Source organism: Chrysochloris asiatica, unplaced genomic scaffold (genome assembly GCF_000296735.1).
Source record: "Chrysochloris asiatica unplaced genomic scaffold, ChrAsi1.0 scaffold00128, whole genome shotgun sequence".
In the NCBI taxonomy this organism is placed as follows: Eukaryota; Metazoa; Chordata; class Mammalia; order Afrosoricida; family Chrysochloridae; genus Chrysochloris; species Chrysochloris asiatica.
The window spans coordinates 9,680,781-9,692,093 of NW_006408646.1; the positions used below are offsets into that span (position 1 = coordinate 9,680,781).

The 11,313-nt window shown below is 40.7% G+C and overlaps 1 protein-coding gene across 1 annotated transcript in view; it reads right to left on the bottom strand.

Annotated features, from left to right (window-relative positions):
* LOC102822219 (low affinity sodium-glucose cotransporter-like) overlaps positions 1 to 7,505 on the bottom strand; it is an 83,063-nt gene extending 75,558 nt beyond the window's left edge. The window contains exons 1-4 of the mRNA XM_006869291.1: positions 7,371 to 7,505; positions 6,573 to 6,644; positions 4,629 to 4,733; positions 957 to 1,016 (exon numbers count right to left, since the gene is read on the bottom strand). Of these exons, the coding sequence (XP_006869353.1) occupies positions 957 to 1,016; positions 4,629 to 4,733; positions 6,573 to 6,644; positions 7,371 to 7,505 (372 nt within the window). The remainder of the gene's footprint in view (positions 1 to 956; positions 1,017 to 4,628; positions 4,734 to 6,572; positions 6,645 to 7,370) is intronic.
* Positions 7,506 to 11,313: the final 3,808 nt, after the last annotated feature.

The following is an 11,313-nucleotide window of genomic DNA, read 5'->3' on the forward strand; positions in this document are numbered from 1 at the left end:
ACAACAACAACAACAACAACATTTGAACTGCAAGGTCAGTGGTTCAAGCTCACCAGCTGCTCCTCGGAAACCCTATACAGGGTCACTATGGGTTGGAATCAACTTGACGGCACTTAACAACAACAACATAGACACGCCCATGTTAGTATCCTAATGACTCCTAGCATCCATTCAGTTCCAGAATGAACGTCCCAGTAGTCTCCTCTGTGATTCCTTTCCTCTGTTAACAGTGCCCCCAGAGGTAACCCTGAGCTTAAAGTTTTAGGATTACTTTGGATTTTTCTCTCCCTGCTGTCTTCCCCTAATGTCAACAAACCCAGAAACTCCTCCCCTTCTCATGTTTCCTTGCCTAAAGCTTCCCAAGGCATCATATAAACTTCTTTATTTTTTTGCCTTCAGTGAATCTTTGATAATTCTCTACTCAGCTGTCTCAGTTAAGCTTCCTAAAACAGAAATCTGATTATGACCTTGACTGCCTGAAAGTCTACATTGATTGTCTGTTGCTAGGAGGTTAAAGGGTTTACTTTTAATTTCACTTACCCATAAGACTTTCCACTATTAAACCTATCTACATCTGTGGGCTCCTGACAGTACCCCCACTCTTACTTGACTCCCAAGTCCTTCATTGATTTTTAGGCTCTTTATATTATTTTCTCCAATCTTTCATGATCTTACTTTTGGCCTACTGGACTCAGGTAATCTTTGACAATCATTTCTTAAAGCATAGTCGTTATAGTTCAGGGCCATTCCTAATTTGTTTCCTTGCTGCAAACACAATATACATGTGGAGTCTCTAGGAACGAAACTGTGTCTTGGTTACCTGGATATTTCTAGAGACAGATCAGGTGAGTGCTAGTACCTGGACATCATGCCTAAGCAGAACGAATGAGTGAATAAATGAATGCATCGAGTATACCTGAAAGATGGGCACAGAACACTAAATCACAGATACTCACCCCTGCTTTGATGTATATGGGGACAAAGAACCACCCTAGAACTAGCAGCAGCAGCAAGGCCTACAGAAAGAAAAGGGGAAAAAAACATAAATCTAACAAGATTTGGTTGTGTTTAACTTTATAAACTCTGAGTCTGAAAAAAGAATTTTGCTTGAATTCTGTCTCACTTCACCCAGTTATGACCCCCAGATAGCATGTATGGATTCTTTTCGTGTTTCCATGATTCAGAGGTCACATTGTCTAGGGGCTTAGAACATGACACAAGATGTGTGGTGAAAAATGAATAGAAGATAAAAGGTCTGAGCCCCAAATAAAATAACCTTGGAATGATAGGGATTATAGGCAGAGTGACAAAGCAATTAGGAAGAAAGTTGGAGATAACATTCCTAACATCCATCCTCCAAGTCTTGAAATATAGTGATTATCATACGATTGTATTAATATGTAATGTTTACAGAGTCTTCATGTGTATCACTAATGATAATTTCACAATAACCAGGTGAGGAAGGTGTGGTAAGGCTGTCATTCCTGTCTTATGGGGAAGGAACTGAGGCTCACAGAGATAAAGGAAGCCCAAGGTCACACACAATAAAAAGGGCAGCTAGGATTTGGGCAGCCTGATAACCACGCCCAGTTGGCCACACTGGCACATTACTTCATATCTTTGGGGACTGAGTCCATTCCAGTTCCCTATCGGAGCTCATCTGTCAGTTTGTTGTACTGTGGTAGCTTGTGAGTTGCTGTGATTCTGGAAACTATGCCACGGGTATTTTAAATACCAGCAGGGTCACCCATGGTAGACAGTTTTCAGATGAGCTTCCAGACAAAGTCAGACTAGGAAGAAGCATCTCAATGTAAAGAAAACAAAAATCCTCACCACTGGACCAATAAACAACATTCTTTTCAATGGAGAAAAGATTGAAGTTGTCAAGGACTTCATTCTTTTTGAATCAACTATCAACACTCATGGAAGCAGCGGTCAAGAAATCAAATGGCTTATTGCATTAGATAAATCTGCTGCACAAGACCTTTTTAAAGTGTTGAAGAGCAAAGATGTCAGCTGAAGGACTAAGGTGTGCCTGACTCAAGCCATGGTATTTTCAATAACTTCATATGCATGCGAAAGCTGGACAGTGAATAAGGAAGACCATAGAACAATTGATGCTTTTAAATTATGGTGTTGGAGGAGAATATTGAAAGTGCCATAGGCTGCCCAAAGAATCAACAGATTTGTGTTGGAAAAAGAGCAGCCAGAGTGCTCCTTGGAGGCCTGGATGGTTAAACTCTGTCTCTCATTCTTCGGACATATTGTCAGGAGGGACCAGTTGCTGTAGAAGGATATCATGTTTGGTAAGGTGGAGGGTCAGCGAAAAAGAGGAAGACCTCCAGTGAGATGGACTGACAAAATGGCAGCATCAATGGGATCAAGCTTGGCAACAATAGTGAGGTTGGCCCAGGATCAGGCAGTTTTTCATTCTGTTGTGCATAGGGTTGCTATGAGTCAATACCGACTGGATAGCACCTAACAATGACAAAAATGGAACTCTGGTAGCATACTGGATATGAGTTGGGCTGCTAACCTCAAGGTAAGCAGTTCAAAACTACCAGTGGTTCCAGGGAGAAAGATGAGGCTTTCTGCTCCCATAAAGATTTACAGCCTCGGAAACCCTGTACACGGTCACTGTGAGTCAGAATAGACTCCACAGCACATAACAATAACAAAGATTTACAACCTCAGAAACCCTATACAGGGTCGCTGTGTGTTGGAATCGACTTGACGGTACTTAACAACAACAACAAAAATTGGACTGATAACTTCAAGGTCAGCAATTTGAAACTTCTATTCTGTCTGTGGGAGAAAGATCCTCATCTTTCTGCTTCCATAAAGATTTACAGCCTTGGAAACCCTATGTAGGGTTGCTATGAGTTGGAACCTACTTCACAGCACATAACCCCCACCACCAAAGGAGCCCTATGGAGTCTTAGCATGGCGTTATGGGTTAATGCGCTGGACTTCTAGGTCATTTGAACCACAACGTCGGTGGTTCAAGCTCACCAGCCACTCCTTGGAAACCTTATACAGGGTTGCTGTGGGTCAGAATCGACTTGATGACGACAACAACAACAAAGGAGATTGCTTGGTGGATTACGAGCTGGGCTGTTAACCACAAGGTCAGTAGTTCAAATCTATCAGTCTCTCTGTGGGAGAAAGATGAGGCTTTCTACTCCTGTGAAGATTTACAACCTTGGAAACCCTATGCAGGATCTCTATGAATTGGAACCAACTCGGTGGCACACAATCACCACCACCACCATCATTATCAAGGAGCACTAGTAGCATTAAGAGTTGGGCTGCTAATCTCAAGGTCAGCAGTTCAAATATACCAGCTACTCTGCCAGAGACAGATGAGACTTTTTGTTCCCATAAAGATGTATAGCCTTGGAAACCCTATACAGGATCACTATGATCAGAATCCACTCCATGGCACATGACTACCACCACCACCACCATTATCTGAAAACAACAAAAAAACTAGGGGCAAAATATCCAACAAAGAACCACAGGCATTTATGATGACTCAAGGTCACTTCCTGAGCCCATGTGATACTTTCACTATTACAATTTTATTTGATTCTCAAGTCCTTCACTGATTCTCATTCTCTTTATATTATGTCTTCCAATCCTTCATGATCCTACTTTTGGCCTATTGGACTCAGATAATCTTTGAGAATCATTTCTTAAAGCACAATCGTCATTGTTCAGGGCTATTCCTAATTTGTCTCCTTGCTGCAAACACAATATACACCTGGAGTCTCTCTAAGTAAGGAACTCAATTTTCTTCCATTCAAAGATCTTCCTCTGACTGATATGTACACTTGTGTATACACAAACAGTATTTATGGCATGTTCACTGAGAAAGAAAATGGCCCCTGATCTTAAAGAACTTAGTCTAATCAAGAAGATACAGTTTCTGCTGGTAAAATGACAATAGGAGCCTTGGGAACTCAATTACAAAGCCTTGTAGATTCTACCCACCAACTCTCAAATCATTCACTTCTCACTTCATGACTCAGTCAGGCCACACTTGGTTAATTCCTCCTGATGTGAGTTTCAGGAAGCTCCCCTGACATGTGCTAAGTTTTACTTCTTGTCCGCAATGGACACTCCTCCTGTGAGATCCCTCAATAGCTACATATACTCTTCCCTTGTACTTGCTAAACTCTGTTGCATGTGTCTCTGTCTCTCCCTGTAGAATGTAAGCTCCTTAAAAGAAGGAAGCATGGTTTTTACACTTTTTTTTTTCTTTCTTTTTTTTATCCCTTGCACATAGAGTGATAGATAGCTCAAGTAGGGGAGAGAGAGCTGAGAGCTAAAATGGCCAAGAAGGTCAAGTGAAAGTAGGTTTGAGTCAGATAGAAATGACATTCATGGTGGGAACAACTACTTGAGGGAAAACTCAGAGATGGGGAATCTTATGCTGAAATGGTCCAGGCAGAACGAGCTGCTTGACAAGTTCCTAAAAGTAAAAAATGAGATGGATTAGAAAGAAGTCATAGAAATCAAACCAAGTAGAAGTTTAATCCTATACAGACTCCCAGAAAAAAAAAAAAAAAAAAAAAAGATCTGGATATGGGTTTGATGGAAAAGAAAAAGCCCATGATGTGACTTACATTCCATTCAAATGCTGCAGTGGCGATGCCTGAAGCTGCTCCTGTCCCAGCCAGTCCCACGAAGTGACCACTGCCTATATTACTAGCAAAAAGGGAGGCACCCATCTGAAATCCAAGAGATCAGAGTTGAAAGACTCAAATTAGAATTCATGAAATTAGGTATAGGTTGAGAAACTTCAATCATTACTCCTTAGGGCCAAATGTGGTAAATGATGGTCGTACACTAAATCTGCCTATCACTTGTTTGTTTGGCTCCTAAACCAAGAATGGTCTTTACATGTTTGAATGTTAAAACAAAACCAAAAATGAAACAACACAACAATCTAGAGAAGAGGAATATATATTTTTAACTTTTTATTGTGGATTGAGTGAAATGGAGTTTTATTAAATTGTCTGATCAGACATCAACTTCTTTGTCCTTCTATTTAAAATTATTTTTTGGGGGTAAATATTGAAAGTTGAACCAATTACATAACCACAAACGACCTCAGTCCCATCCTCTGGGCCCAAATATCTGAATGGAAAAGGTGACTTTACAGAGGACTGGAGAGATGGAAACAGTGTGCAGTACACTAAAGAAGTGGGCACTGCAGAGGTCGCACATTCCCAGGTCTGTCAGGAATGGGGCTCATCTATGCCCATTCAAGAGAGCTCTTGAACTAGAGACAAGACCAGTAGGTAATGTGATGGAAAGGGTGATGGATGAGAAAGGGTCTGAGGGTCAGGATGGTGGAAGGAAGCACCCAAGAATTCCCAGCTTTGGGATTCTTGAGGCTGAACAGAAGAGCAGGTGCTGATTGGAGGTATGCTAGTTCTTGTCCAAGGACAGGCTCAAATCAGAGTTGGAGGTAGATAGTCCAATGGTCCTCTAAGGTAGCAGTTGGTAAGATTTTTCTATAAGGTTCCAGATTGTAAGTATTTGATTTATATGCCATACACTATTACATCCACAAAACTCTGCCATTCTAGTACAAAAACAGCTATTATTAATACATACACAAATTAGCGTGATTGTGTTAAATAGCCATTTGTGGACACTACAATTCTAGTTTCAATTAATTTTCACATTTCACAAAATATTCTTCTCTTCACCCTATCCTCTAGAGCCAGTATGAGTCAGAAATGATTTGATGGCAGTGAGCTTGTTTTTTTGGGAGAGTTTGTTCAGCTCTTTTGCAGATTCTCTTTCCCTATTTCTCATCAAAAAAATATTTTACCTTGATTTCGTATTATCTCAAGGAATCTGAAAAAGAGCTGAACAAACTCCCCCCAAAAAACAAACTCAACTACCATCAAGTCATTTCTGACTCATCTGACTCTAGAGGATACAGTAGAAATGCTCCAAAGTGTTTCTGAGGCTATAAATCTTAATGAAAGATGACTGCCTTATTTTTCTCCAGTGGCATAGCTGGTGGATTCGAACCACTGACCTTTTGGTTAGCAGCTTATAATTTAACCCAATGCACCACCAGGACACTTGTAGAGTTGAACTTGTTGCTGTTGTTTTTAAGTGCCTGAGACTTAGTTCCGAGTCGTTGTTGTTAAGTGCTGTTGAGTTTGTTCCAACTCGTAGCGGCCCAGTATAGGGTTTCTGAGGAGCAGCTGGTGGGTTTGAGCTGCCAACCTTGGGGTTCACAGTCCAGTATTGATACTACAACACGATACCCAGAGGGGTCCTTAAATACCAGACAACCAGCTCTCATAACTGGAGACTTACTATAAGTCAATAAAACTAAAGAGAGAGCCCTGAGGTCAGTGTTTAGGGAAACAGATGCCAGCAAGTGGGCATACAGTGTAATTCAGGAAACATCATCATTCCCCATGTTTCCTTTATTCACTGTTACATATACATACCAAACAAAACCAAACCCACTCTCATTGAGTTGATTCTGACTCATAGTGATACATATAATATTTAGTGTCAGTAAATCCTGACCCACTCACCGGCCACCAGGCCACATCTCGACCAGCCAAGAAGAAGCCTCCAACAGTGCCCCGGTTGGTCTTCAGCATGGCCTGAGCAGAAGGGAAAACAGGTGATGATCAAATCAAACACCTTCACCAAGCCAACCAGATGCTCTGGCCAGAGTGCTGACAGAGGCAACTGCTTCAGCTCTTCCAAACAGAGACACATTTCCCTGGAAGCTGTGGTATAACTGATGCCCTGATTAAATGCTTCAAAAATCATGCTTGCATAAAACCCTAGAACAGAGAGGAACTTGTGAAATCATATCCTTCAACTTTTGTCTTAAGTGCTCTGTTTATTTTTATCCACTCAAACAATGTGAGGTACCACTAAAGCTGAGCTTGCAAGAAATTTTGCATTTTTTACCTCATTAAAAAGAAATTATGAAATGGATTATGTGTTCAACTCATTGTGTAAGACAGTAAGTAAATAGCAAAGGAAAATAAAATGAACGAGACAATAAAAATAAAGTTCTTATTCACTCATGCCAGTCTCTGGAGATGCCAAACAGAATAAATCGGTGTTCCCAGTGTTGGTGTTCTTAATAATGATGGAGTTGCTAGGAGAATAAATTAACTCATGAAGCTTAGTGTAAATCTTATTTATGTCACACACACAAAATTAAAACTAGAAAAATCGCATTTGTGAACGCTGTCACATATCCGTAGCTTTTCCACTTCACTCCCCTCCCTCAGTAAGACACTTTCTCCCCATGTCTCATGCCCTCAGTAAGACACTTTCTCCCCATGCCAAAGCCCTAATGGGCTACCACATACCCATAGCCCGACCACCATCACCACCACAAAATAGATGACAATGACAGAGATGTCAGCAGCATTTTGGATGCGATCTGACATCGCAGGCAGCTTCGAGGCCTCAGATGTGGTGCTGGGGCTCACTGTACTGGTCATGGTTGTTGGTAGTGCTTCCCCCTCTCAGGGTGGCCCCTTCCTTATAAAAGCTGTGGGTTAATGATCACCATCAGTAGGTGGGGCATGATAACAGAACCGGTGTTTGGCCTGAGGACCTTTAAACCTGTGTTCTGAAGCTGAACTCAGAGACTCTGGCTCCACAGTGGCTGGTGTTGGCCTAGGCAGAGGTTGAGGAAGAGGCAAGAGGGTCCACAAATGGGGTGAGACCTGGAGGTAGAGGGTGCAAGGTTACTGAGTGGAGACGCTGGGCCTTTATGAAGACTTGGCAAGGTCAAGTAGGGCTTAGAAAGTGACAGAGGGAGAAAAAGTGGAAAAGGGGTCAGAATACAGCCAGCAAGGGGCTGATGAATATGGTCCCTTATAGAACAGAGAAGATTCCTGAACCAGAAACTTAATCCCTTGAAAATAAAGTTAATTATGCATTTAATGGGTTCTAAAGACCAGTATGTTTTTGGAAGGAGTAGCCGGAAATAGACTTAATATGACACGTTAGAACTGTGGTGACTTGTGCAGGAAATGGATATGTCTCCACCAGCCCAACACATGGATAGTGGATGATACAGGGCTATTTGTGCTGGTTCAGGAGTTTGGACCTGAAATTGTCTGATGGTGAATCTCAGAACATCAGCCAGAAGTTAGAAGTAAAGCACCAACAGTCTTGATTTGTACCAAGATTGTCTAATCTTAATAGTCTGGTGACCATTTGGGTCACTTGGTTTTTGAGCATTCCCAAAGGTCCAAATTGTTTGGGAGATGTCTTCCTCCTACTGGGAGTGAACTTGAATCAAACACACCATTAATCAAGTTCTAAAAGACCCCAAAAAGCCCATTTGGAAAAGTAGAAACTCCTGTGTGCAGGGAATATGATCTTATTATGCATTTCATCAAGGAGAACCATGGAGTTCCAAAATAAGGAGTACAGGCTGCTGTGCTGACTTTTTATAACCACCCTGAACTTTACACCTTCAACTTTAATGTGGGGATAGTAATGCACTCCTATGTGGATGGAGACCACTAATCCTACCTAATCACTAATCCAGACATTCAAAAAGTAAAGGGCTGTGGTCAATATGAGCTTAAGGGAAGTGTTTGTTGCTGTTACGTGCTGTTGAGTTGGCTCTAACTCATAGAGACCCTATGCAGTTTAACCGCTTGCCTGTCAGTTTGTTGTACTGAAGTGGCTTGCATCTTGCTGTGATGTTGGAAGCTATGCAACCGGTATTTTAAATGCTAGCAGGATCATCCATGGTGGACTGGTTTCAGCAGAGTTTTCAGACAAGGAAGAAGGAGAGGCAGGCTACTTCTAAATGGCTAGCACTGAAAATATTATGAACAGCAGTGGAACATTGTCAGATATAGTACTAGGAGATGAGCCCCTCAGGTTGGAAGACACTAAAAATATGACTGGGAAAGAACTGCCTCCTAAAAGTAGAGTTGGCCATAGTGACATGAATGGAGCAAAGATTTTGGGACCTTCAGTTCTGATGGATACAGCTCAAAATAAGGAGAAACATCTGTAAAAATCCATTAATAATTGGAACATGGAATGTATGAAGTATGAATCTAAGAATATTGGAAGTGTCAGTTCATCAAAGAAAGCAGAGGGAGAGGGAGGCGATGCTCAAACTACCCCTCCCACTGAAAACTTTCTATGATATTTGACATCTGTGCCAACCAGACAACCTAGAGGCTTCACCTCTATTACACAGAAAGGAATTTTCCAGAAAACCCAGAATAAAAATGAAAAATTATTTTGTGCTACTATCTATCCAATTGTTTGCCAAAATGCCTTTCAGATTCATCTCTTCTTCTATCTATGCATTGCCTTCTTTAGACCCATCATCTCTCCTTGTCTTGCCTCCTTGCTTTTAAGCCTATTTTCAAATCTCTTTCTGAAGAAAGGTCGGTGTAACAGCAATGCCTTTAACAAAACTATCTACCAATTAAGTAATACAGAAAAGATAAAAGCCAAACTCTTCATTCTGGTTCCACAGATCCTTTACCATCTGACCCAACTCCAGGCTCAGGGTCAAATTAACAATGGTGCACCCATACATTTTGAGATAAAAGGGAAATCAGGCACAGAAGTAAGCAAGTACAAATAGGGGAAGATCAATGCCACATCACACCACACCACATGAATATCACGAAGGCACCTACGAATAGAAACTAAACAAGAGGTTGTTTCTTCAGAGCTAACAGGGAAAGTCTTTTCATAGAACTAATGCCATGAATTAAAACTTGTAGCCTCCTAAACCATGAAAAAATAAATTTCTGTTTCTTAATACCACCTACTTGTGATAGTTTTGCTATAATAGCACTAAAACAACAAGACACTATCAGGTGACCCAACAGAATGCAGAAATCATCAAAAAATATCATTAATATCACATGCAAGTGCAATTTTGCTAAAGATAAATTAAAAATGGCTGCAGTAGTACATTGACAGGAAGCTGCCAGAAATTCAAGCTGGATGTAGAAGAGGACATGAAATGAGGAATATTATTGCTGATGTCAGATGGATCTTGGCTGAAAGCAGAGCATATCAGAAGAATACTGACTATGTAAAACCTTTCTACTGTGTGGATCATAACAAACTATGGGCAACATTGTAGAGAATGGAGATTCCAGAACACTCAATTGTTCTCATGAGCAACCTGTACATAGACCAAAAGGCAGTTTTTAGAAAAGAACAAAAGGATGCTGAATGGTTAAAATCAGGAAACGTGTTCTACCCTTTCAATATACTTATTCTATCTGTTGTTATTAAATGCTGTTGAGTCAATTCTGGCTCATAGCAACCCTATACAGGGTTTCTAAGGAGTAGCTGGTGGGTTTGAACCACTGACTTTGTGGTTAGCAGTCTAGTGCTTATCCTACAGTGACACACCAGGACTCTATTCAATCTGTATGCTGAGCTAATAATCTAAGAAGCTAGATTACATGAAGAACATGGCATCAGGATTGGAGGAAGACTAATAACCAACCTATGATATGCAGATGACACTACATTGTTTGCTGGAAGTGAAGAGGAAGAGGACTGACTTGAAATACTTACGATGAAGATCAAAGACTTCAGTATGAATTGCACCTCAAGGTAAAGAAATAAAAAATTCTCAAAACTGGACCAATAATATAATAAACAAAGAAAACATTGAGGTTGTCAAAGACTTCATTTTTCTTGGAAGCAGCAGTCAAGAAATGAAAAGACATTAAATTAAGCAAATCTGCAAAAAATCTCTTTTAGGTGTTAAAGAGAAAAGATGTCACTTTGAGGACTAAGATGTGCCTGGCCCAAGCCATATTTTCAATCACCTCATTTGTATGCAAAAATTGGATAATGAATAAGGAAAACCATAGAAGAACCAATGCAATTGAATTATAGTGCTGGAGAAGAATATGGAAAATACTATGGACTACCAGAAGAACAAACAAATCTGTCATAGAAGAAGGACAACCAGAAAGCTCCTTAAAAACAAGGATGGCAACACTTTGTCTCTCATACTTTGGTCATGTTGTCTGGAGGGACTAGTCCCTGAGGAAGGACATCGTGATTTGTAAAGTGGAGAGTCATCAAAAAGAAGACGAACTCCAATGAGGTGGATTTACACAGGGACAGCAACAATGAGCTCAAATGTAACAACAATTGTGAGGATGGCATAGGATCAAGTAGTGTTTTGTTTTATCATGCATAGGGTCACTAGGAGTTGGAACTGACTCGATGGCATTTAATAACAACAACAACAAAGTCCCTTGTCTGATATATTATTGCCAAATATTCTTTTCC